At 36.5% G+C, this 13,271-nt stretch overlaps 1 protein-coding gene across 1 annotated transcript in view; it reads right to left on the bottom strand.

Annotated features, from left to right (window-relative positions):
* The window catches only part of LOC150086740 (plexin-B-like), a 415,555-nt gene that overhangs the window by 53,790 nt on the left and 348,494 nt on the right, over positions 1 to 13,271 (bottom strand). Inside the window, exons 24-26 of the mRNA XM_090372733.1 lie at positions 13,026 to 13,168; positions 3,240 to 3,370; positions 1,544 to 1,603 (exon numbers count right to left, since the gene is read on the bottom strand). Of these exons, the coding sequence (XP_090228859.1) occupies positions 1,544 to 1,603; positions 3,240 to 3,370; positions 13,026 to 13,168 (334 nt within the window). The remainder of the gene's footprint in view (positions 1 to 1,543; positions 1,604 to 3,239; positions 3,371 to 13,025; positions 13,169 to 13,271) is intronic.

Genomic DNA, 13,271 nt, shown 5'->3' with positions numbered 1-13,271 from the left:
TTCCTAGTGTATATGACCTTCTTTCATTTATGGAAATCCTATCCATAGTTTTTCTGATGACAGTAAACTATTTTCCACTTTCTAGTTTCAATGTGCCCTACTCTTACAGATACAATTCCTTGAATATTTATCATCAATCCTTTAAATTCTGGTCTCCAATTGTCCAGTGGGGAGAGAAAACTCTGTTAACCTCAATCCTTCTAATTCTTATAAAAAAAAAAAGTCTGCCACCCTCGTGCTAGTTTTCAACAACAACACAGATTTCTAAACAAGATCATATATCTTTACTGGGAATAACCATGACTTTTAACTCTTCTAAGAGTTAAAAATCATGGTTATGCCCAGTAAATTTGGCATAAGCATATCACAAATACTGCAGTGAAGAAAAACTATGTTTTTTGCCTTCACTATCAGTGCTACTTTTGCTTCTGAACAGCTATATCCATACAAATCGCAAATCTGTCCTACCATGGAATATCATTCGCATATTGTGCACCATAAACCTCTCTTAACCTCCGTCACTCTAAACATTCTATCTAAAAGAGAGCAGCCAGGATAATTAATGATTCCTCACTTAACAAACTTACTATAATTCCTATCACAAAGATGTTCAGTTTCTGCTATGTGCCTCTTTTACAGGTCAATTAGTCATGAGTACTCTTCTTTTAAATTAGCATGTCTTTTTGAAAAGCAGTGTGTGAGTGAGAGTGAGAGAGAGAGAGAGAGAGAGAGAGAGAGAGAGAGAGAGAGAGAGAGAGAGAGAGAGAGAGAGAGTATCTTTATTTGTGGAACAGTAGGAAAATATAGGGTGCACATACACACCACTCATCATCAACAACAGACTTACAATAGTTGTTTATGGTTGTAATGCCAGGGGTTGATCTGCTGTGTAAGCCTTGTTTCCTTGCATTGTTCTGTCATATGTAATACTAAGACCAATATTAAATGCAGCTTGCCTAGTTTATGAAAAAGCATGTTTAGAATATACATCTTTTCAACAAAAAATTAATGTGATTTCAAAATAAATGTTATTTTCTAGACTCAACTCAATAAGTTACTACAATCATAAGGATATACCTTTAATGAATATCTTTATTTTATTTCTATAAAACAGTTACCCTTCTAGTTGCAATTAGCTTTGTAAAACACTGTAAAGCTATCAGATTTTTACTGATAAGTACGCATATTCCATAATCCAGAAGTAACTGTATTTTGAGACATTAAAGTCTCTCTCTCTCTCTCTCTCTCTCTCTCTCTCTCTCTCTCTCTCTCTCTCTCTCTGTCTTTTATTACCCTGCATTTTCACTACTCTCATTAACTAGCTATTCCTTTTTATAAAGGAATAGCTAGGTGATTATGGAAAATTTCATATTATATTTTCAGGATTTCAGTTCATACTATTATCCAAAGTTATGAACCTACAGCTCTATTGAATCTCAAATAATTTTGAAACTACAACTAGTGAATGTAAAACAGAAATAAAATAATTTCATTACTTCAGATACAATAAACACATTCCACAATAAAAGTTCCCAATATTTACCTAGTAGCATATTCCATTTTTTCGAGAAAGATGATCATGAGTAATGACGCCACATTTACCCTAAAAAAAAAAGTGAAAAAAATTTAATTTCAATGAATCTTAGGTAAACATTTCACACAAATAAAGCACTGGTATTTACTACACTTATATGTACTTATTTTTGTAATATGTAGAGATGTTCTGTTGGCAATGTGTTATTGATCACTGGAATAAATTGCATAAGTTGCCTCTCAATATAATTTAGGTAGAAAGTCTAACAAAATTCATGGTGGAATTTTGTTAGACTGTGTGTGTTAGTGATGGAATTGTGATCATCTTTTTTTTTTTTTTTTTTCCTTCTATCATTTAGCCTAATAACAATTTACAGACAAAATATACAAAAGATAAGGAGGTGATTATCCCATTGCTTAAGGAAATGGTCAGGCCACATCTTGAGTACTGCATTCAGGTCTGGAGGCCTCATTTTAGGAAGGATGTAGAGCTACTTGAACGAGTACAGAGAAGGGCAACTAGATTGGTGAGGGGAACAAAGGGGTGCTCCCAAAAAGAAAGGCTTCAGTTCTGCAAATTGCAACATCTGGAGACTAGGCACCTATGAGGTGATCTGACTGAGGTGTTTAAGGCTTTAAATTGTTTGTGCACGTTCAATGCTGATAGGATTCTTCCTCTTGCTCAGATTATGCACTTGAGGGGGTATAAATTCAAGCTGAGGAAAGTCAGTTGCAGAAACAGATGTGCAGAAATTTGCCTTTAGTCAGTGGGTGGTTGATTGCTGGAATAAATTTCTCTGTTGTTGTGGAAGCTGATAGCTTAAATAAATTCAAAGAACTAGACAAACTGTTGGAAGGAATGGATGGGTAAGGTGGGAAGTGTTTTTTTTTTGGCTGAAGCTGCATAAGCTTGCTTTCTTGCATCATTTGCCACTACTAATGCTATACCTAATGGCCTTAGCTGCCTCAGTGTTAATGCACAGCAATTCATCAAACTTTACTGTCCACCATATCCACCATATTTTTGAGATGACTAGTTATTTGCAGTCAGTTTGCCAGTCCATGCAACAATAAATTCTCTCATACAGCTCACTAGATGTGGTTTTTTTTTGAAAAAGGGTGACATACATACTCCTGGAAATAATCATTCCACATTCAAAATTCTTAGAAATCATGACATTTTCCTTCCTTGCTTGATATAATTACCAAGTGCAGGAAAATGCTGGTGCTACAAGCTATATATTAGCATATATGAATGTTTCCTAGTGGTAATTCATTTCATTTTTCATTGTTCTGATTAGGTCATGCTCCACCATTGTAGAGGAGAGATGTCACATTTCAATGATCACAGTGTAGTACAAGATAAACATTTATTTATTTATTATTGTATTACTTTATCATGAATTGTTGAGGAGGCTTCCATCATGCAGTGGATTAATATGGCTGTAGTTTACCTTTTTTTTACTTTACATATTAATACATTTAATTTTTATTACATTTTTGTTGCATCACTTTTCAATCACTGTATACCAACAATTTTTATGAAAAAAAAAAAAACCAAAAAAAACAGAATAAGACAAGTGCAGGTTATAAAGGTTAGCTTTTCATACAATTTGTAATATAGATTACAGAAATTAATAAGCAAAGCAAGAAAGCTACATCACATTAAAAAGAAATTATCTATTAGTACTGCATAATCAACATACTTATCACGTATACTGAATGACCTTTGATCTTCTAAAGATTCAATGAAGGTGAGAAGAAAGTTCCTATTATTTAACAGCTGTTCAAATTGTGCCATTGCAACTTCATAGTTGTTCTGTGGTCCATTTAGCTGCTACAGATAAAACGCTGTTAGTTAAGTTATCATTTATTGTTGAGAAGAAGAAAATAACATACTATTAAAAGATCACAAACCTTTCTGAAATTTTAAATTACGATACACAGCAGATTCTCGATTTACCAGGATCAGATTAACCGAGAAGTGGATTAACCGGAACACTTCAAGACTCCAAATTAAAAAAAAAAAAAAAAAAAAGCAACCAGAAATCTTATATAAAATTCAAGTAATAAATATAAAGGTATAAACAGATGTTTTTCAAGTTGTAAATAAGCGATAAGAAGTGGCATTATATGTCGTCATTGGGAGATTAGTGTACCTATTATCTTGCAACTCTGTCTTCATATCTACCGCTCAAAATAAAAAAAACAAAAAAAAACATACCAAACATTTAGTTTGTTTCAGTGCATTGTCAATTGTTGTGTTCCGTCACACCGCAAAAGGTCAAATTTTGTTTTGTTATTTATGTCAGAATTTTTTTTTTAGTAACTATTTTTTTTAAATTAATTAATTAATTTTTTTGTTTAGAAATAGCAAAAATGATGGGCAAATGCAAGAGCTGTGCTTTCAATTAAACAAAAACTTGAAATTATTCAAAAGTTTGAAAACGGTGCATCTGTTAAATCTCTAAAGAACCATTATAATGTTGGTGACCAAACCATACACGTCATTGTAAAAAATAAAGGGAAGCATTGTATTGGACACATGAGTAGTGTGTGGTAAGTTTTTTACATTTTTTATCTATTGCCATATTTGTAGGTGGTAGATGACTTTCATCAACCGGTGAAATACTACCACTTTGCTTATTGGGGGCTTAAAGTGGTGAAACCCATGTTTAGTCTCTAGAGCAAAGTTTCCGGCATCCCCCTCCCCCCATACTTCTCCTCCAACCCATGCACGGTACTAAGTACTATAGGTTTTTATACCTTTCGTGTTAAAAAAACTTTTTATGTAGGTTGCTGAACATTTTTCGATACAGGAAGTCGCCGACTTACGCAGCTTCGGACTTATGTTATGTTATTTATATATTTTTAAACAGATTGAAGATTTCAGTGAAGGAGACACACATTTCACCATAATAATGTAAAAACTCACAGAATTCACCAGCTATCGGTATTATGCAAATGCAATAAGATTGACTTTACTACCCATTTATAATGAATTGCCTAACAGAAAAGCCCAATAACCTGGAAAGTGCAAATTGTTTTTATTGTTTTATGGCAGTGACCTCCGGAAATGTGCTTTAGTAAAATGTGAGCTTGTGTGGGGTGATAACAGTGAGTTTTTGCCTTAACCCTATGAAGTTCTTTTCAGAAAATTTAATTTTCATTGTTATCATGGTGCCAACTAAGAGGGTAAGTGACAGGGGTACTAGTAAATCTATGAAGAAAAGGAAAGCGATTGAGTTGGATCAGAAAACTAAAATAATAAGGATGTACGAAAATGGAAACGCATTAACAAGTATCATGCAGAATTCAGATTTGTCAGTGGCAATGGTGAACACAATAAAGATGAAAGACAGAATATGAGAAGCAGTGAAGCGATTGGCACCAATGAAGTCAACTATAATAACCAAGACTACGAAATACATATCAGTTTTACAGTACAATAACATGCGTTTTTTCTTTCCTTATATGCCACTCTGGCTACTTCACTGCTATCCCCAGAAAAAGTTTTTAACTGAACTAATTAAAAATATATAACTATTTTTCTTCATTCCTCTGAGGATATTATGTGGTTTTTGTAATTTTGGCATAACAGGGATATAGTAGCAATATTTTATTAGTCATTCACGAGTTACCTAAAACTCGACTTACGTAATAAGTCCTGGAACGTGTCTCTTACATACGTCGGGGACTTATTGTATTTTTGGATTAACCGGGAAATTGATTATCTGAGAATTTTTTTTTACCATCTATCCCAGAAAATCGAGAGTCTACTGTATATTAAATAAATTTGGGTCAAAATTATTTTCACATAAAATATCGTAAAAGATATGTCTGGTTAGCACTTATATGACTAGCATGGATTAATTAGGATAATATGAAATTATTCATATTATCCTAATTAATTTTATACATTATCTAGATAATATGGAACCAACAATGAACCTAGATAATATGGAGGCAAATTGCTGCTATGGATAAAGGGGTAGTTGAGGGGGAGAAGACAGAGAGTGGTAATCAATGGACACTGCTCATCATGGACTAATGTTATTAGTGGAGTCCCTCAGGGCTCAGTGTTGGGTCCATTATTGTTTTCTATATTTATAAATGATATTGATGATGGTATATCAAGCTTAATGTCCAAGTCTGCAGATGATACAAAGGTTGGCAGGGTTGTCAAGGACACTACTGACACTATGCTGCTGCAACAGGATCTGGAAAGGTTGAGCAGATGGGCTGAGAGGTGGCAAATGAAGTTTAACATTGACAAATGTAAAGTACTACACATGGGAAACAGCAACCCCAGAGCAACGTATCAACTCTGTGGTACTACACTGACAGTGGTAGAGAATGAAAGGGACTTGGGGGTGGTTGTGCAGGCAGATATGAAGTTCTCTGAGCAGTGCAGACGGGCTGCAAGAGTAGCTCATGGAGTATTGTCAATGATATACAGGAATTTTTCCAGCAGGGATAAGGAGGTGATTATTCCCTTGTATAAGGCAATGGTCAGGCCACACCTAGAGTACTGTATACAGGTCTGGAGGCCTAATTTCAAGAAGGATGTAGAGCTGCTGGAACGAGTACAGAGAAGGGCAACAAGATTAGTGAATGGAACAAAGGGGTGCTCTTACGAAGAAAGGCTTAAGTTTTGCAAATTACAGTGTCTGGAGACTAGGCACCAGCGAGGTGATCTGATAGAGGTGTATAAAGCCTTGAATGGTTTGAGCATGCTCAATGCTGATGGGATTCTTCCTCTAGCTCAGAATAATCACCTGAGAGGGCATAAATTCAAATTGAGGAAAGACAGATGTAGGATAGACGTGCGGAAATTTGCCTTTAGCCAGCGGGTGGTTGGTTGGTGGAACAGACTTCCATCCCTTGTCGTGGAGGTTGATAGCCTAAATAAGTTTAAGGCTCAGCTGGATAGGTATTTTGAACGAACAGAGGGGCGAAGTGGAAGTGGGTTTTTTTTTTTTTTTTTTTGGCTGATGCTGCATAAGCTTGCTTTCTTGCATCAAATGCCTCTAAGAATGCTAATGCTAACAAAATTTTGCATTACTGAAAAATTTTGCTGTTCTGTTGGGTAAAGTATGGTTGAATATATATATATATATATATATATATATAATTGAAGGGAAATGCCTTATTAGTTAAACTCTACCAAAACAATAACAGTTCTCTGCTGCTCTTAAGAAATACCATCGATAGAAAAAATTGAAATGTGGGCATCATCACAAAACAATTATTAAAATGATAGCAATTCCTTTCTGCTTTTCATGAACACCATAGATGGAAAAATTTGGATGTGGGCATCTGTTACCAAATGTGTTAAAATATGATATATAAGTTTGGAAAAATGGATAGTTTATATGTTAAGGTATACAAATTACAAACTATATCATACAGCAATGGTACGCTTTCACACTGTTCTTGACAAGACTTCTTCTTTGAAGAGGTCAAATCACATGGTGTTCTTATGTGTTATGGGTTGGTGTATAATACCAGAATTCTTTGCTCAGTCCACTTCTCCAACCTTCAAGCTGGAGGCTGCTTGGACATCAAGATTTTCATGCAGGATGGTGCAACCACCATATACTACTTGAAAGTATTTGGTGGTCATGGGCTCGAACCCCGGTCTAATCATGAAGCATGTGCTATGCCCTGCTGCTCCTGCCCACCTGGCTATGGAGGCGCCAGATCATGTCAGTGAAATTATTCTTGTAGGAATGGAATCCTTTATCCCATGCTCCACTTTAAAATCATGTCCTTTATCTAAACCTTGGTTTTCCAATAAATGTGCTAAGGCTATTCAAGAGAAGAATATTGCATATCGTAATTGGCTTGTTTCCAATTCTTCTGTTTCATTTACTGCCTACACAAAAGCTTGCAACAACTGTAAAGCAGTTATTAATCAGTCTAAACTACATTTTGAACAGGCTAAGAGTAGAAAACTTGCTTCTTGCGCTAATGGTAGCTGAGCATTCTGGTCTCTTCCCAAAGCTATTGGACGCAACTTTTGCCCATCTCTGCTCCCACCTCTGTCAAAACCAGATGGTTCTGTTGTCACTTCCACCAAGGATAAAGCTGACCTGCTAGCATCCCATTTTTCTTCCAACTCATGTATTAAGGATCTTGGTAAAACACCTCCCACCATTCCCAACATGCTCCATTCAATGCCTCCTGTGGTCTTCTGTGAAAAGGATGTCAGAAGGATTTGACGAATCTTGATGCTAAGAAAGCTCCAGGTCCTGATGGCATTTCTCCACTTATTCTCAAAACCTGTGCTCTTGAACTTACTCCTGTTCTTTGCCGCTTTTTTAACTTTCTTATTCCAAAGGTGTTTTTCTTTCTACTTGGAAATTTGTTCACATCCAGCCAGTTCCTAAAAAGGGTGACAAATCCCTCCCATCCAATTATCGTCCCATTGTAATTACTTCTACTCTTTCTACAGTAATGGAGAAATCAATGAACCACCAAGTCTTAAACTAACTAGAAACCTTCCGATTGATCAATGATCGCCAGTATGGATTCCATCAGTGTTGATCCACTGGTGATATTCTGGCTTATGTTACCCATTTATGGACAAATTCAATGGAAAAGTTCGGTGAAACACAAGTAGTTGCTCTTGACATCTCAAAGGCATTCAATCATGTTTGGCATAAAGGTCTTCTAAACAAGCGTCCATCTTATGGTTTGCAACTGTTTTTTGTAATTGGTTATCCAGTTTTCTCTCTGATCACTCACTGAGGGTGATGGTTGATGGCTCTCTGTCTTCTAACTTCTCCACTGATGCTGGTATCCCCTTTGGTGTCTTCGTAGCCAGGTGGGCAGGAGTAGCAGTGCGTAGCACACACTTCTTGATTAGACCGGGGTTCGAGCCCATGACCACCAAATACGCAGGATGCGGAAAGGTCAGGGAATGACCACTGCATATCTCCAGAGCAACAATAACAGCTGATATCCCCAAGGTTCAGTTCTTTCCCCCACTCTTTTCCTCTTGTATATTAATGACCTTCTTCCACTGACTGGAAATCTTATCCATAATTTTGCCGATGATAGCACATTGCATTCCACTTTCCATTTTGAGAATCCTTGCCCTGCTCAATTCCTTAAATGCTGATCTTCAAGTAATTCTCCAACGAGGCAATGACAACTTAGTTGATTTCAACCCTTCTAAAATTCAGTCTTGTCTTATATCTCGCAAAAAGGATTCTTCTGCTCCTATGCTAATCTTCACTGACACTCCGATTTCTAGGCAAAATGATATATCTCTTTTGGGGATTACTCTGACTTCTAATCTCTCTTGGCACAAGCACATTACAAATATTGCTTCTTCTGCATCTAAAAAACTTGGTTTTCTCTTTCGCTGTCGGCGTTACTTTTCTTCCAAACAGCTGATCACGCTGTATAAATCGCAAATCCTGCCATGGAATATTGTTCCCACATCTGGGGTGGGGCCCCCAAAACCTCTCTCAGGCTTCTTGATTCCATTCAGAAGAGGGCAGTTAGGTTAATTAATGATTCATCTCTAACAGAGTCTCTCCACTCGCTGTCTCATAGACATACCCTTTCTGCTGCATGCCTCTTCTACAAATACTTCCATGGGTACTGTTCTTCTGAATTGGCTTCTATAATTCCCATCTCTCTCTTTCAAAACAGTCCAAACATGTGCCACCACCAGCCAACATCCATTTACTGTCCAACTTCAAACTCACAGAACCAACTTTTCATCTTCCTCGTTTATTCATTCAACTGCCGTTTTCTGGAACACTCTTCCTTCATATGTATTTCCTGAAAATTACAGTCTACAGAAGTTAAAGTATAATGTCAACAAATATCTTCTCTTGTCTTCTTAACCTCCAACCCAAATATCTTCTCTTGTCTTCTCAACCTCCAACCCAAACACAATACTAAGTACTATAGGTTCTAATACCTGTTGTGTTTGGGGTTTTCATAAGAAAAAATAATAGTAAAAAATTTGAAAAATTTGAAGTGCTGGTCAAAACATCAAAGGCAGATATCGTTGGGATATCAGAGACATGGTGTCACACAGATATAAGGAATGCAGAATTGGAATTTGGGGAGTACAATGTATACAGAAAGGACAGACAGGATAGGAAGGGAGGAGAGCATTATGCTGTTAGTTAAGAAACACATAAAATCTCAGGAAGTGCATCCAGTTGACACAGATGGACAGTGCAATGCTGAGTCAGTTTGGTGTGACATAAGTGCTGGGAAAGCAAAAATGAGGGTAGGAGTCTGTTATATGCCTAATGACTCCAATGAGTATAACGAACAATTATACAGAGAAATAGAGTTGGCCAGTAAATCACAGTATCTTATAATGGGGCCTTTTAACTTTCTAGATATTGAATGGAACTTGTGGAGTGGTCACTCGCGCACTAGCAAGGCTTTTGTGGATGTATTGGATGATTGTTTTCTACAGAAGCATGTTAGAGAGGCAACCAGACAGAGTGACACTCTTGATCTGATTATCATCAGCAGTGATTACTCATGCATAAAGAATTTAAAGATAAAGGAAACACTAGGTAGAAGCAATCACAGTGTACTGATGTGGGATTTACTTAAAGATGTGACTACCATCAGGGGTAAAGGGAAGGGTTTTGGCTTTTGTAAAGGTGACTATGGTGGTCTCAGAGATTTTTTAAATTCTATACAGTGGGACCAACTGATGATGTTACAAATGGCAAATTGTAAATGAGAAGCATTCAAGGAAGTAATCTTGCAAGCTACTAGGCTTTTTTGTTCCAACTAAGAAATATTGTTCAAGGTTTTAGCCTAAATGGATGTCAGATGAACTAATGAGACCTGTGGCAGAGAAGAAAAATGCATGGGATGCATATAAATTATCAGGCGACACAGAAGCCTATGGTATATATAATAGCTAGTCTGTAATCAAGTCACAAAAGAAGTTAGGCAAGCGAAGGCAGATTGTAAGAAATCTTTGGCAATGGATGCAAAGAAAAACAGCAAAGACTTCTTTACTTATATAAACTCTAAAAGGAAGGGGATGAATCAGATTGGTCCACTTTAAATCAATGGTTAGAATGTAGATGATCAATCTCAGATAGCTGCCAAAATAAATGAGTATTTTGCATCTACATTCACACATGAGGTGTCATTCAAGGAGAGGGTCAGATGTTTATCAAACTCGAACAGGGAGTAAAATGATTTTGTAATAACTGAAAGCAAAGTGGAGGAGAAATTGTTGAAGTTAAACATAAGAAAAGCATCTGGGGTGGATGGGATCTATCCAATTATATTAAAGGAGGCAGCAAAGGAAGTAAGCAAATCCTCAGTCATAATTATGAGAGCTTCCTTGGACTCTGGGGAAGTCCCCACAGACTGGACATGTGCAAATGTATATCCAATTCAAAAAGGAAGATCAAAGGGTGACACGAGTAATCACAGACCTGTTAGTTTGACTTCTGTTCCAGGGAAAATAATGGAGTCACTAGTTAAAGAAGCACTGCAGGATCATCTAGAAAAGACTGCAGTAATATTTCAGACATATCATGGGTTTGTTAAGGGGAAGTCTTGTCTGAGCAATCTGATTGGATACTATGACATGGTCACAAAGGAACTGGATGCAAAAAATAATTCTGATATCATATACTTGGATTTCAGGAAAGCTTTTGATACTGTTGCACAGGGAAGACTACTGTACAAACTGGAGCACTATGGCATTAAGGGCAAGTTGCTACAATGGATAAAAGGGTGGTTGAGTGGGAGAAGACAAAGAGTGGCAATCAATGGATACTGCTATTCGTGGACTAATGTTATTAGTGGTGTCCTCCAGGGTTTGGTGTTGGGCCCATTGTTGTTTTCTATATTTATCAATGATATTGATGAAGGTATATCAAGCTTAATGTCAAAGTTTGCAGATGATACAAGATTGGCAGGGTTGTTAATAACAGTAATAAGAGTATGCTGCTGCAACAGGATCTGGAAAAGTTGGGCAGATGGGCTGAGAAGTGGCAACTAAAGTTTAACATTGACAAATGCAAAGTACTGCATATGACTTTGCATTTGTAGCAGTAACCACAGAGAAACGTACTAACAGGATGGTGTTACACTCAGGGTAGTGGAGAATGAAACAGACTTGTGGGTAATTGTGCAGTCAGATATGAAGTTTTCTTAGCAGTGCACACAGTCTGCCAGAGTAGGTCATGGGGTTTTGTCAATGATATACAGGAAAAGGAGGCTAGCAGGGAAAAGGAGGTGATAATCCCCTTGTATAAGGCAATGGTGAGGCCACACCTTGAGTACTGTGTACAGGTCTGGAAGTCTCATTTCAGGAAGGATTTAGAGTTGCTAGAATAAGTACAGAGGAGGGCAACAAGACTAGTGACGGGAAGAAAGGGATGCTCTTATGAAGAAAGGCTTAAGTTCTGCAAACTGCAGTGTCTGGAGACTAGGCACATGCAATGTGATCTGATTGAGGTGTATAAGGTCTTGAATGGATTGAGCAGGCTCAATGCTGATGGGATTCTTCCTCTTGCTTAGATTACCGACCTGAGGGGGCATAATCTGAAATTGAGGAAAGACAGTTGTCAAATAGATGTGCAGAAATTTTCCTTTAGCCAGCGGGTAGTTGATTGTTGGAACAAACTTCCATCTGTCATTGTGGAAGTTGATAGCTTAAATAAATTCAAGGCAGAACTACAGAAACATTTAGAACAAATAGATGGGTGAAATGGGAAGGTTTTTTTTTTTTTTTTTTTTTTTTGGCTGATGCTGTATAAACTTGCTTTCTTGCATCATATGCCTCTGCTAATGCTAATGCTAACTTACTTGAAGAATTCCTTACTGCTTTTCATTTCAATCTTATTCAAGGAGTTTTTGTAATCTGCTTTAGCATGGCTAACCCTCTGAGTAATTTGGTTTTTACACACTAGTTTTTACTTATTGTAGGACTCTGTATCCCTTAACAACTTATAACCATCTGAAGCATTTTTTTCACTGCTACTAAACTTATCAGTTTCCATCTGACATTTACATTCTTTAACAATGTCAGTTTGTCCACCGAAAAGAGTTTAAAAAATGTCTAAGCCCACTATAATCACCTCTACAAAAACATAATCCTTTCATTTTACCCATGGCTGCAGTTATTTCTTTGAATAAATTCCACATCAATATGCAATGATTACTGGTACCTAAAGGTTCCTTAGCCAAAAGATTCTTAGTACATGGTGAATCACTACTGATAACCCAATCAAGAACATTGTTTTCCCTTGATGCCTCTTTAATATGTTTGTGTAGAAAGCAGTTATCCAACAAATCGAGAAATGTTTTGCCATTTTGCTTTTTTATTTTAAATAATAATATAATAAACAAAAAAATAAAAATAATAAAAATGCAGTTTATTTTAAATATAGGATGTTTAAAAATTCCTATATAGTGTGTATAATTAGAGAATAAGTTGTTTACAATAAATATATGAATAGTTCAGTTGCAAAAGCTACCTTAAATTCCTGTATAACTGGATTATCTGTTACTCCAGGAAAAAACACTTTCATTATATAGGTACGATGGTCTAAGGTGGGGACACCAGTTGCTTGTATATCATTATTAAGGTCTGACATATCAGTCTGAAGCTCTGCAAATGCTGTAAAATAAAGAATTAGCAAATTAGTATTGCTGCTTAATATGATTTATCTTGGTAGTGACATAATGCTAGTAGTTTTTATTGCACAAACCTGATGTGAAAT

The sequence above is a fragment of the Mastigoproctus giganteus genome, chromosome 4, assembly GCF_048544385.1.
Source record: "Mastigoproctus giganteus isolate SK-2022 chromosome 4, ASM4854438v1, whole genome shotgun sequence".
In the NCBI taxonomy this organism is placed as follows: domain Eukaryota; kingdom Metazoa; phylum Arthropoda; class Arachnida; order Uropygi; family Thelyphonidae; genus Mastigoproctus; species Mastigoproctus giganteus.
The sequence above is the reverse complement of the archived record's forward strand: the minus strand, read 5'-3'. Positions and strand labels throughout refer to the sequence as shown.